The 15,291-nt window shown below is 39.1% G+C and overlaps 1 protein-coding gene across 1 annotated transcript in view; it reads left to right on the forward strand.

The window, feature by feature from the left end:
• The window catches only part of LOC124263671 (phospholipid transfer protein C2CD2L-like), a 106,391-nt gene extending 98,622 nt beyond the window's left edge, over positions 1-7,769 (forward strand). Inside the window, exon 16 of the mRNA XM_046698329.1 lies at positions 6,602-7,769. Within this exon, the coding sequence (XP_046554285.1) occupies positions 6,602-6,849 (248 nt within the window). The 3' untranslated portion in view covers positions 6,850-7,769. The remainder of the gene's footprint in view (positions 1-6,601) is intronic.
• Positions 7,770-15,291: the final 7,522 nt, after the last annotated feature.

The following is a 15,291-nucleotide window of genomic DNA, read 5'->3' on the forward strand; positions in this document are numbered from 1 at the left end:
TCTGTTGTTGTAGTCATCATCCATCATGACTGTGCAAACAGATTCATTTAAAATATCTCACCCTCAAGTCTTCTTCAGTGAACCTTTTTGCAGAATGTTTCAAAATCAGAAAGACCGCAGCCCTTGTCAGAACATCTCAGATAGAACACAACCTTTGTCAGAATACTTGAGATAGAACGCAACCTTTGTTGGAATACATCATATAGAACACAACCCTTGTTGGAATACCTCATATAGAACACAACCCTTGTTGGAATACCTCAGATAGAACACATCCCTTGTTGGAATACCTCAGATAAGACACACCCCTTGTTGGAATACCCTAGACAAGGCACACCCCTTTTGCAATACCTTAGATAAGACACACCTCTTGTTGGAATACCTTAGATAAGACACACCCCTTGTTGGAATACCTTAGACAAGGCACACCCCTTTTGCAATACCTTAGATAAGACACACCTCTTGTTGGAATACCTTAGATAAGACACACCCCTTGTTGGAATACCTTAGACAAGGCACACCCCTTGTTGGAATACCTTAGACAAGACACACCCCTTGTTGGAATACCTTAGACAAGACACACCCCTTGTTGGAATACCTTAGACAAGACACACCCCTTGTTGGAATACCTTAGACAAGACACAACCCTTGTTGGAACACCTTAGATAAGACACACCCCTTGTTGGAATACCTTAGACAAGACACACCCCTTGTTGGAATACCTTAGACAAGACACACCCCTTGTTGGAATACCTTAGATAAGACACAACCCTTGTTGGAATACCTTAGACAAGGCACAACCCTTGTTGGAATACCTTAGACAAGGCACACTCCTTGTTGGAATACCTTAGACAAGACACACCCCTTGTTGGAATACCTTAGACAAGACACACCCCTTGTTGGAATACCTTAGACAAGACACACCCCTTGTTGGAATACCTAAGATAAGACACACCCCTTGTTGGAATACCTTAGACATGGCACACCCCTTGTTGGAATACCTTAGACAAGACACACCCCTTGTTGGAATACCTTAGACAAGACACAACCCTTGTTGGAATACCTTAGACAAGACACACCCCTTGTTGGAATACCTAAGATAAGACACACCCCTTGTTGGAATACCTTAGATAAGACACACCCCTTGTTGGAATACCTTAGACAAGACACCACCCTTGTCAGAATATCTCAGATAAGACACACCCCTTTTGCAATACCTTAGACAAGACACGCCCCTTGTTGGAATACCTCAGATAAGACACACCCCTTGTTGGAATACCTTAGACAAGGCACACCCCTTGTTGGAATACCTTAGATAAGACACACCCCTTGTTGGAATACCTTAGATAAGACACACCCCTTGTTGGAATACCTTAGATAAGACACACCCCTTGTTGGAATACCTTAGATAAGACACGCCCCTTGTTGGAATACCTCAGATAAGACACACCCCTTGTTGGAATACCTTAGACAAGGCACACCCCTTGTTGGAATACCTTAGATAAGACACACCCATGTTGGAATACCTTAGATAAGACACACCCCTTGTTGGAATACCTTAGACAAGACACCACCCTTGTCAGAATATCTCAGATAAGACACACCCCTTTTGCAATACCTTAGACAAGACACGCCCCTTGTTGGAATACCTCAGATAAGACACACCCCTTGTTGGAATACCTTAGATAAGACACACCCCTTGTTGGAATACCTTAGATAAGACACACCCCTTGTTGGAATACCTTAGATAAGACACGCCCCTTGTTGGAATACCTCAGATAAGACACACCCCTTGTTGGAACACCTTAGACAAGGCACACCCCTTGTTGGAATACCTTAGATAAAACACACCCCTTGTTGGAATACCTTAGATAAGACACACCCCTTGTTGGAATACCTTAGACAAGACACCACCCTTGTCAGAATATCTCAGATAAGACACACCCCTTTTGCAATACCTTAGACAAGACACGCCCCTTGTTGGAATACCTGAGATAAGACACACCCCTTGTTGGAATACCTTAGATGAGACACACCCCTTGTTGGAATACCTTAGATAAGACACGCCCCTTGTTGGAATACCTCAGATAAGACACACCCCTTGTTGGAATACCTTAGACAAGACACACCCCTTGTTGGAATACCTTAGACAAGGCACACCCCTTGTTGGAATACCTTAGATAAGACACACCCCTTGTTGGAATACCTTAGATAAGACACACCCCTTGTTGGAATACCTTAGATAAGACACAACCCTTGTTGGAATACCTTAGATAAGACACGCCCCTTGTTGGAATACCTCAGATAAGACACACCCCTTGTTGGAATACCTTATACAAGGCACACCCCTTGTTGGAATACCTTAGATAAGACACACCCCTTGTTGGAATACCTTAGATAAGACACACCCCTTGTTGGAATACCTCAGATAAGACACGCCCCTTGTTGGAATACCTTAGATAAGACACACCCCTTGTTGGAATACCTTAGACAAGGCACACCCCTTGTTGGAATACCTTAGATAAGATACACCCCTTGTTGGAATACCTTAGATAAGACACACCCCTTGTTGGAATACCTTAGATAAGACACACCCCTTGTTGGAATACCTCAGATAAGACACACACCCCTTGTTGGAAATACCTTAGATAAGACCACACACCCCTTGTTGGAATACCTTAGACAAGACACACACCCCTTGTTGGAATACCTTAGACAAGACACACCCCTTGTTGGAATACCTTAGACAAGACACACCCCTTGTTGGAATACCTTAGATAAGACACACCCCTTGTTGGAATACCTTAGATAAGACACACCCCTTGTTGGAATACCTTAGATAAGACACACCCCTTGTTGGAATACCTTAGACAAGACACACCCCTTGTTGGAATACCTTAGATAAGACACACCCCTTGTTGGAATACCTTAGATAAGACACACCCCTTGTTGGAATACCTTAGATAAGACACACCCCTTGTTGGAATACCTTAGATAAGACACACCCCTTGTTGGAATACCTTAGATAAGACACACCCCTTGTTGGAATAAGATAACACACCCCTTGTTGGAATACCTTAGATAAGACACACCCCTTGTTGGAATACCTAGATAAGACCCTTGTTGGAATACCTTAGATAAGACACACCCCTTGTTGGGAATACCTTAGATAAGAGACACACCCCTTGTTGGAATACCTTAGATAAGACACACCCCTTGTTGGGAATACCTTAGATAAGACACACACCCCTTGTTGGAATACCTTAGATTAAGACACACCCCTTGTTGAAATACCTTAGATAAGACACACCCCTTGTTGGAATACCTTAGATAAAATACCTTAGATAAGACACACCCCTTGTTGGAATACCTTAGATAAGACACACCCCTTGTTGGAATACCTTAGATAAGACACACCCCTTGTTGGAATACCTTAGATAAGACACACCCCTTGTTGGAATACCTTAGATAAGACACACCCCTTGTTGGAATACCTTGTTGGAATACCTTAGACACACACCACTTGTTGGAATACCTTAGATAAGACACACCCCTTGTTGGAATACCTTAGATAAGACACACCCCTTGTTGGAATACCTTAGATAAGACACACCCCCTTGTTGGAATACCTTAGATAAGACACACCCCTTGTTGGAATACCTTACCCCTTGTTGGAATACCTTAGATAAGACACACCCCTTGTTGGAATACCTTAGATAAGACACACCCCTTGTTGGAATACCTTAGATAAGACACCCCTTGTTGGAATACCTTAGATAAGACACACCCCTTGTTGGAATACCTTAGATAAGACACACCCCTTGTTGGAATACCTTAGATACCCCTTGTTGGAATACCTTAGATAAGACACACCCCTTGTTGGAATACCTTAGATAAGACACACCCCTTGTTGGAATACCTTAGATAAGACACACCCCTTGTTGGAATACCTTAGATAAGACATCTCATGTATGCACCTGACCATGATCTATATTCCATATTTCTCCTCTATTTCTCCCCCTATTTCTCTGCATTGTTTCTCCTCATGTTCCCATCTTCCACAACCATGTTTGTCATTTTCATCAGTCCTGTTTGTTAATTCAGATTTGTTGCAATTTTTATTTGCAGATTTTGCTGTGTGAGTTTTGATTTCAGGTTTTTATTGCTAGCTAGTGACAAAAACATTTGTACTTAAACAAACTGACTTGTCTTCAAGCAGATTTCAGAAAAAATGATTCTCTGGTGAAATCTTTGAAATTAGAGAAAAAGGTGTTGCCACAAGGAAAAAAACAGGATGTATGTGACATATTACCCATGAGTCTATGTTGTTTAACAAATTATGTTTGTGTATGCAACAAATATAAAACCCTAGAAGATCCGGGTTAGAGTTGGTCTTCAGCAACCCATGATGTCAAGGACTAGATAAGTCCAGGCTTATTATATATAGACATTGTTATATGGCTGGAAGATTGGTGAGTGTGACGTTTAAAGACAAACAAACATATTTCATTCAAAGTATCAAATAAGGAAATTATCTTATATCTTATTTTGATGACAAATGATTCAAGCTTAAACAGTAGAGTTACCCACCCTTGATGTTACAGTGAAAAGTTACCCACCCTTGGTGTCACAATCAAGGGTTACCCACGCTTGAAGTCACAAACAAGAGTTAGCCACCCTTGAGGTCACAATCAAGAGTTACCCACCCTTGGTGTCACAATCAAGAGTTACCCACCCTTGGTGTCACAATCAAGAGTTACCCACCCTTGGCGTCACAATTAAGACTTACCCACCCTTGAAGTCACAAACAAGAGTTACCCACCCTTGGTGTCACAATCAAGAGTTACCCACCCTTGAAGTCACAAACAAGAGTTCAAGAGAGTTACCCACCCACCCACCCTTGAAGTCACAATCAAGAGTTACCCACTTGGTGTCCAATTGGAAGTCACAATTAAGACTTACCCACCCTTGAAGTCACAATCAAGAGTTACCCACCCTTGGTGTCACAATCAAGAGTTACCCACCCTTGAAGCCACAATCAAGAGTTACCCACCCTTGAAGTCACAATCAAGAGTTACCCACCCTTGAAGTCACAATCAAGAGTTACCCACCCTTGAAGTAAGTAACAATCTAGAGTTACCCACCCATGGTGAAAACAACAAGGGTTTCCTTTCCATGACATCATTTTTCAAATTTTCAAATGTCTGAGGAGAAATCCCAGAATTCCAATGGAATCCCTGTAAGTCCTGAAGGGATTGCCTATAAACTTTACCTCACGCTAATGTTGTCTCTGATAACTGAACCTGCTTGAGAAAGAAACAGCTAAATCAATTTGTTCTGATAAACACTGATTAGTCACAATAAATGCTCTACAGTCAAACACCGCTGTATCAAACACTGACTTGTTATGTCTCTACAGTCAAACACCGCTGTATCAAACACTTTCCGAGCATCACAATCATCTCCACTGCACTGAGTGTTGTGTGTTGAGGCCGATTGTCTTGTGTGTTACACTCAGTCACACCAAACTTGTCAGAATTGATCAACTGATGTTTCCATCAGGGACTAACAGGTCAACAAGCGCAGAATCGGATGGAATCATGTGATTGTCATGTGTTTATCTCTTTAATACAAATTACAGATGAGGACTTGCCTTCAGAATGAAAACATAAGGACATTCACGGAATTGTCACTCAACACAACCCACTATTACCAATATAAAAAAAACAACATAACCTGGAAAAGAAAAGGAAAAACAGCAAAAAACACTCAACAAATACCAAGCTAACTGACTGACTGAGTTTAGTTTTATGCCGCTTTTAGCAATATTCCAGCAATATCACGGCGGGGGAAACCGGAAATGGGCTTCAAACATTGTACCCATGTGGGGAATCGAACCCGGGTCTTCGGCGTGACTAGCCAATGATTTAACCACTAGGCTACCCCACCGCCCCACCAAGCTAACGGCCCCGTATTTCCGCTTTAGTTGTTTTCATTCTTTGATAACTGGAAGTATGACGTAGTTCCCTTCGGCCTCCACCCAGCGCTGACTGACTATCTATCTTGTGGTGCCAATTTATAATGGCTATTGTGAATATTTTTTTTTACAAAATTAAAAAAAATCTACGTACTCAGTATGAAGTCCAGATGAACATCTGCAAGACCTTACCAGGGAAGTTAGAATGGCACTTACATGTTGTGGAACACAAAAAACTTGTGGTGCACACGTTCACTCATTTTTTCTGATTCTGCTAAAAATTCCCCTGGATGTTGCCAGCATGTTGTGTTTGTTTCCACGTTGTCATGGTTACCATTAACCTGTGCTCGGGTAAGCTGAAGAGCAAAGTGCCAGTTTGTTTTGACTTCAGTACGTCTGTACATAGAGCCATAATACAGATGATGCTTTGTTTCTGAGTAAAGTAAAGTTTCCATTTCAGATTTGATGAAATAATATCACAAGTTTAAAACCTTTTTCGCTTGATCCTTCTTTTTACGGTAAAGTGTTTTCTTTCAGAAAGTACTTAAATGGTGTTTTGCTTTAATGTTATAATTGTTACAGAAATCGTGAAGAATACTGACACCGATATTGTTGTGTTCGCAGATGATATGGAACTCGTGCGGTCCCAGGATCCATCGAAATCACCCAACTTGAAGAAGTCCCGCTCACTAGGTGGTAGCTTAAAGAAACTGTTCCGGCGTAGTAGAAAACGGTCGAAGTCTCGAGGAGAATCATCACGAGATAGCTCTTTTTCAAGGTCATCTGATCGCCGAGGAGGTTCTCAAAATCCTTCCAGGGATAGTTCGTTAAACAGACATTCAGCACATCAAAGGGCTGCGTCTACTTCTTGAAACCACACCCCCTCCAAATCTAATTTTAAAATTAATATATTTTGTACAAAAAAAGGAATTAACGCTAAGCACAAATCGGCTGCATGACCTTTCACGAATGCTGTTATGGGTTTTCAACAGCCTTGACCTCAGAGGTTCAAGGTCATATTTTCAAGGTGATCCTTACATCTCTTCTCGACCTTGAATAACATTTAATGTGATGTTCCCAATGACCTCTATGTGCTCAAACGACCTTTAAGGTCATTTGCATAACTATCTGGTCATGTGTTCATGGAAACTAATATCATATCACTTAATCCTGTTTGTGATCAGACATGCACTATGTAACAGTGTTCGTGATGGGTCATGCACCATGTAACAGTATTTCTGATTGGTCATGAACCGTGAAACAGTGTTTCTGATTGGTCATTTGCCAGGAAGCCTCTTGTAGATGTGTGGAAATAATCTGTACAGACTGTCCTATGTATAAGTACAGTTTTGTGGCTACAGTGTAACTGCTCTTGCAATCAGTTGCGGCCATATTTAAATATAGTCCTGGGCACACAAAGTTTTGCCTCTGAAACACTAGCTTTCCTTCAGACTTAAATATGCTGACAAATATGCAAAATATGATTTGACAGACTTTTCAAACTGAGTTTTATCTTCAAACCTGAATATTGTGAAGTATATGTGTCAGTGATGGTGGCTATGCAGTGATGTCCGAGCGAAGCGGCACCTGCAATATCCGTTTTAACAAAATATACAACTATAAGACCTTTCTGTCTGCGAAGTTTATCAGGGTACGTCTCTGACAGATGTTAGTGAGTTGATGTCATGACTAGTTACAGGAGTGTGTTAGTAGATGTAGGTGTCCTGACAACTAGTTATATGTGTGAGTAGATGTAGGTGTCCTGACAACTAGTTATATGTGTGAGCAGTTGTAGCATCCAGACAACTAGTTACATATGTGTGAGCAGATGTAGCATCCAGACAACTAGTTACATATGTGTGAGCAGATGTAGCATCCAGACAACTAGTTACATATGTGTGAGCAGATGTAGCATCCAGACAACTAGTTACATATGTGTGAGCAGATGTAGCATCCAGACAACTAGTTACATATGTGTGTCACTAGATGTAGGTGTCCTGACAACTAGTCATTGACATTTCAGAGTACAAGTGAAATAATGGGTAATTCTGATTACCAAGGGAGCCTGACAATTTTGGGGTCAACACACATCTTATGTTGCAATCAGTAGTGGACAAGCATGGACCCATACTGACCACTGAAGGCGAGGTACTGTCAGACAGATTGATAGCATTACTACCACAATATTCAGGCTTTGGGGTACCTATCCTTGTATCTGTTAGCAGAAAGTCGTCATCCTTCACGTCGCCCTCACTCATGTCGCCCTCACTGTTGTGTTGTCGATGTTGCTGTGGTGTTGCTGTAGTTGTGTGGGCATCTCATTTTGCTGACGATCTGATTCACCACAATGTTGCAGATACTAAGAGCTGTGTTATCCAGACCTGTTATCAGTTGATGTACTTTACTGCAAAATGTTGAGAACATTGTTATTTATTAACACTACAAGCAGCTGATACAGCTACAGTGGCGTCCCTGATGTGGGCAGTTTTAACATTTTCTGAAGTAGCTTTTATGTTAAAACATTGTTTTTTCTGCAATAGCTGTTATTGCCAGTAATATCATTGTTATTTTCTGCTACATCAGTAATATTACTTTCTGCAAGGGGCAGTAATAACATTGTTATTTTCTGCAAGGGCAGTAATAACATTGTTATTTTCTGCTAGATCAGTGATATTACTTTCTGCAAGGACAGTAATAACATTATTTTCTGCTACATCAGTAATATTACTTTCTGCAAGGGCAGTAATAACATTATTTTCTGCTGCATCAGTAATATTACTTTCTGCAAGGGCAGTAATAACATTGTTACTTTCTGCTACATCAGTAATATTACTTTCTGCAAGGGCAGTAAGAACATTGTTATTTTCTGCTAGATCAGTAATATTACTTTCTGCAAGGGCAGTAATAACATTGTTATTTTCTGCTAGATCAGTAATATTACTTTCTGCAAGGGCAGTAATAACATTGTTATTTTGTACATTAGCTGTTATTGTTAGTTATAACATTGTTATTATCTGAAGTAGCTTTTATCGTAATAACATTGTTATTTTCTGCAATGGCAGTTACTGGAAGTAATAACAGTGTTGTTTTCTGCAATGGCAGTTACTGGAAGTAATAACATTGTTATTTTCTGCAATGGCAGTTACTGGAAGTAATAACAGTGTTATTTTCTTCTGGAGATGTTTCTACATAAGCAGGGATAAGCACCATCTACTGAGAGGTCAGTGAAGCATGGCGGTGCCAAGTCCCTGGTTGTCTTGAAGCGCTGTACAAGAACCCTGGAAGGTGTTTTGACAATATCTGCTTTAGTCTCATTTTTATTAAACTGTAATGCATGACGCCAGTATTGAACCAATTCTAGTCAGTCAGTCAGTATTTTAAACCATACAAGAAAAAGAGCTGAACAAATTTTGCCGGTTGAGTGAGGTTCAAGGAAATGGGTGATTTTGTGGCCGAAGTTCAATAAGTGTTGGTCCCATGCTACCCGCGTTTCCTACATTCGATCCCAAAAGTCACCATTCATAGCGTGTCATCGTCTTTCTCGTGACAGTCTGGGAACATAACAGAAATGCATTCTTGTAGAAAATTGAAATTTTGGACTTCAACTTTGGAATTTCTTTGTATTCTACTAACTTTTAAATATCAACCAGTCACTTCTACACAAAAGGTTTTACTAAAGTTTAAATGATTAAATTTTGATTCTCTGATTGTAGAACATTTTGGCATTTGATTCTGTGTGGAAATGATTTGAAGACATAGACATGCGATGCTGTACGAGTGTGAGATGAGAGGCTGTCGGAAGGTCCGTCTGTGGTGTGAGGGGTCTACCCACGATTTGACCACTGTGTTCAAATGCTCAATTTTGATTTTTACGCTTTTGGAATTGTGCAGTTCTCTGTGTTGGTTTTTTTATCCTTTTTTTAAAATCTAGAATAGCATGAATGGCAAGCTAGTTTCCTCACAATCTGGTTTCCCACAGAAAACGCATAATGTCTGATATAAACCAGGAGATTCCAGTTCGGAATAACCATCGCCCACAACTTGCAGAAACAAGTCACCATTCTGTTTCCTAGGTAACCATTTCGTTTGATGTTAGTTGGACATTGTGTTCAGTTCTACAGGAAACGGGACTGTGAAAACTTGCTTGTTAAGCTCTTTTTTATGAATTTTACTTTACTTTTGAATGTTGTGTGAAATGGAAGAAATGTCCTTGTCACAGGAAGAGAGTAGTTTATGATTTAATCAGTGAGAAATACGTACATGAGACAGTATGAACAGCAACAGAAACTTGCTTCACCATTTATAAGTAAGACCGCTAGGTCGCATGTAATATACACATTATATTCTCCTGTTTTGGAAAGTTCAGATTTACATGTATCAATGTGTAAAGTTTTGAGGGAAAATGATAAAAAAAATAAGTAAGCAGTTTGTAAAATGACAATATTTACACAGGAAGTTGATTCTTTCATTCCATCAGGGGAGACAACTGGATCAGGGGAGACAACTCCAAACTGTATGACAGGGGCAACAACCCCATGTGATCATATCTTGCTGTCTGAACCAAATATTGCTGGTTACTGAAATCAGTTCAAAACGCGAGAATTATACAACAAATATTGAAACAAGTTAATTTCATTTTGAACATCTTTGGTCGAGGGAACGAGCAAGATTTTCATTTTGAAATGTCAGTATTACTGAAAGAAGACACAAGTGCAATATAGATAACCTGATGACCGTGTGATAATTATATTTATACCAGCGTAGTGGTCTAGATGGAATGCTTAATGTCCAGTTTGTACGGTCGTACTAGTGACAGTGTGATATTAATTATTGTAGATAGCTATTTTGTACAATATTGTTAAATGACTTTGTGACTTTTTTTGTATTCCTAAATGGCCGTGGATGTCTTGTGTGCACTGATCAGCCAACTTCTGCTTGACTCTGCTGCCTTTAACACTGATTGCTGGGAGTGTTGTCCATGACATTAATACATTAATGCTCATATGTTGAAGAATATTTTCAGAAGTGCAATATCAGTTTTGATTGAAAAAATATAAATTTTTAGATTTGAAATTTGAAAATCTACATCCTCCAAAGGTGATTGTCTGTGGAAATGCTGTTTGATAATATTGCAACATTTGGTCACATTTCTTACATTAAAAGGGAAATTAAAGTTTTAAAGTTAGAGAACCACCCTGTCACAGGATCTCTAAGAACCAATCTGTGGCCACGAAGCTGAACTTGCCCTTATGTTTTGTTAAATGCTTATAATTTCATGAAAATTAATCTATGCAAGAGGACGTAATCGTTTCCATAGCGACACTGAATATATTCTGCACCAATCGAACAGCAGCTGCCTGTTTAACATTCATAGATCAAAACTTTCTTTCGTCGAAGTGTCACTTCTTTGTAGAAAACACTTCACATTTTCGAAAGAAATATTTCTCCCTGTTACAAAAAAATAGCAAAATCCTCATTATTTGGCTTTTCGTGTTTTTCTGATCATGCCAGTGGTTGCCAGGGGTTGCCGGGTGTGGAACCAGCTGGTTGGTACTAGATTCTAGAGGCAACTAGATGCACCATGTGCTGTAGTCAAGAGTCCTGAGATCCTGGGGATCTTACGGGGAGTTTGTGGAGATCTAGGGGAGATTGTGTTGATCTAGGGGGAGAAGGTGGAGATCTAGGCAGAGATTTCAAAGATCTAAGATAAGATTACAGAGATCTAAAAGGGAATTCTGGAGATCTAAAATGTAAAAGATCTAAGGGAGATTGGAGACATCAAAGGGGAAATCTAAGATAACGTTGCAGAGATCTGAATGGAGATTGTTGAGATCTCTAAATATAAGCATGTGAAGGTCTAAGGTCTAAGGGAATATTCTGGAGCTATAAGAGATGTTGGTGGGAACATTATGGAAGTGTTGGAATCTAAGCAGACTTCTCAATGGACCACATCAGAGTTTCTGAAGTGATCTAGTGTAGTGGATTCTGTGAAGGTCTGATAGGGATTCTGTGATGTGAGATTTCCACGGTGTGGTGGAGGTCTGTGGGCAGTGTAACATCCGTCTGACAACAGTGCACATTAGAATAAAACTGTCGAAAAACAGTCTGCTTCTTGTTGTTTGTTTCCTGTAATGTGGACAGCAGAATCACAGCCCTCGGCTTTTGTCTGTGTACAAAACAATCTGCTTGTTCAAGATCTCAGATTAGAGTTACCTGACTTGTGACACACACTAGAATGATGCTGAACTAAATTCACTCAATAAAATTTCTCCAAAACAAACCCTCTAGTAAGCAAATTACACATTACACAACAAATCACACTATCCACTAATCACACTAACAACCAATCACACCAACAACCAATCACACCAACAACCAATCACACCAACAACCAATCACACCAACAACCAATCACACCAACAACCAATCACACTAACAACCAATCACACTTACAACCAATCGCTATATCCACAAATCACACAACCAATCACACCAACAGCCAATCACACTAACAACCAATCACACTAACAACCAATCACACCAACAACCAATCACACCAACAACCAATCACACCAACAACCAATCACACCAACAACCAATCACACTAACAACCAATCACACTAACAACCAATCACACCAACAACCAATCACACTAACAACCAATCACACTAACAACCAATCACACCAACAACCAATCACACCAACAACCAATCGCTATATCCACAAATCACACTAACAACCAATCGCTATATCCACAAATCACACCAACAACCAATCACACTAACAACCAGTCACACTAACAACCAATCACACCAACAACCAATCACACTAACAACCAATCACACTAACAACCAACACCAACAACCAATCACACTAACAACCAATCACACTAACAACCAATCACACCAACAACCAATCACACTAACAACCAATCACACCAACAACCAATCACACCAACAACCAATCGATATATCCACAAATCACACTAACAACCAATCGCTATATCCACAAATCACACCAACAACCAATCACACTAACAACCAATCACACTAACAACCAATCACACCAACAACCAATCACACTAACAACCAATCACACTAACAACCAATCACACCAACAACCAATCACTCAACTAATCACTAACAACCAATCACACATAACAACCAATCACACTAACAACCAATCACACTAACAAACAATCAATCACACTAACAACCAATCGCTATATCCACAAATCACACTAACAACCAATCGCATATCCACAAATCACACTAACAACCAATCACAATTAACAGCCAATCACACTAACAACCAATCACACCAACAACCAATCACACTAACAACCAATCACACTAACGCAACAACTAATCACACTAACACTAACCAATCACACTCAACAACCAATCACACTAACAACTAATCACACCTAACAACCAATCACACCAACAACCAATCACAACACTAACTATAACACAAACACCACCAATAACCAATCAACTAACAACCAATCACACTAACAACCAATCACACTAACAACCAATCGCTATATAACAACAAATCACACTAACAACCAATAACTATATCAACAAATCACTAACAACCAATCACACTAACATCACAATACACTAACTAACAACCAATCACACTAACAACTAATCACACTAACAAATCAATAACTAATCACACCAACAACCAATCACACCAACAACCACTCAACAACCAATCACACAACAATCAACAACCAATCACACTAACAACCAATCACACTAACAACCAATCACACTAACAACCAATCACACTAACAACCAATCACACTAACAACAACCAATCAACACTACTCAACAACCAATCACACTAACAACAACACACCAATAAACTAATCACACAACAACCAATCGCTATATCCACAAATCACACTAACAACCAATCACACTAACAACCAATCACACCAACAACTAATCACACATAACATCCAATCACACTAACAACCAATCACACTAACAACAATCCAATCACACACTAACAACCAATCACACCAACAACCAATCACACTAACAACAACCAATCACACTAACAACCAATCACACTAACAACCAATCACACAACAATAATCACACCAACAACCAATCACACTAACAACCAATCCGCTAATCACAAATCACAACAACCAATCGCTATATCCACAATCACACTAACAACTAACAACAACCAATAACACCAACAACACAACACCAACAACCAATCACACTAACAACCAATCACACTAACAACCAATCACACTAACAACCAATCACACTAACAACCAATCACACCAACAACCAATCACACTAACAACCAATCACACCAACAACCAATCACACCAACAACCAATCACACTAACAACCAATCACACTAACAACCAATCACACAACAACCAATCACACTAACAACTAATCACACTAACAACCAACACTAAATAAACAAATCACACCAATCAATTAACAACCAATCACACTAACTAACAACCAATCGCTATATCCACAAATCACACTAAATAACAACCACTATATCAACCAATCACACTAACAACTAATCACACTAACAACTAATCACACTAACAACTAATCACTAACAATAACTAATCACACTAACAACTAATCATACACCAACAACCAATCACACTAACAACTAATCAACTAATCATAATAATCAACCAATACAATCAACTAATCACACTAACAACTAATCACACTAAACAACTAATCACATTAACAACTAATCATACCAACAACTAATCACACTAACAACCAATTGCTATTCACAAATAACATAAATCACACTAACAACTAATCAATTAACAATAATAAATAATCACACTAACAACTACAACAACTAATACAACTAATCACACTAATAAACTAATCACACTAACAACCAATCACACTAACAACTAAATCATACTAACAACTAATCATACTAACAACTAATCACACTAACAACTAATATCCACAAACCACAACTAACAATAAAATCACTAATTCAACAAAATCACACAAATGTATAACTAATCAATACTAACAATTAACAATTAATCACACTATCTATTAATCTAATAAAACAATCTATACTAACAATCAAATCACAATACATACAAACAAACTAATCAATCACACTAACAACTAATCACATACTAACAACTAATCACACTAACAACTAATCACACTAATAAAACTAATCACAACTTAACAACTAATCATACTTAACATAAATCACATACTAACAATAACTAATCACAACAAACAACCAATCACAATTAACAACAAATCATACTAACA

This window comes from Haliotis rubra, unplaced genomic scaffold, assembly GCF_003918875.1.
Source record: "Haliotis rubra isolate DU_JTF1 unplaced genomic scaffold, ASM391887v1 Scf893, whole genome shotgun sequence".
In the NCBI taxonomy this organism is placed as follows: Eukaryota; Metazoa; Mollusca; class Gastropoda; order Lepetellida; family Haliotidae; genus Haliotis; species Haliotis rubra.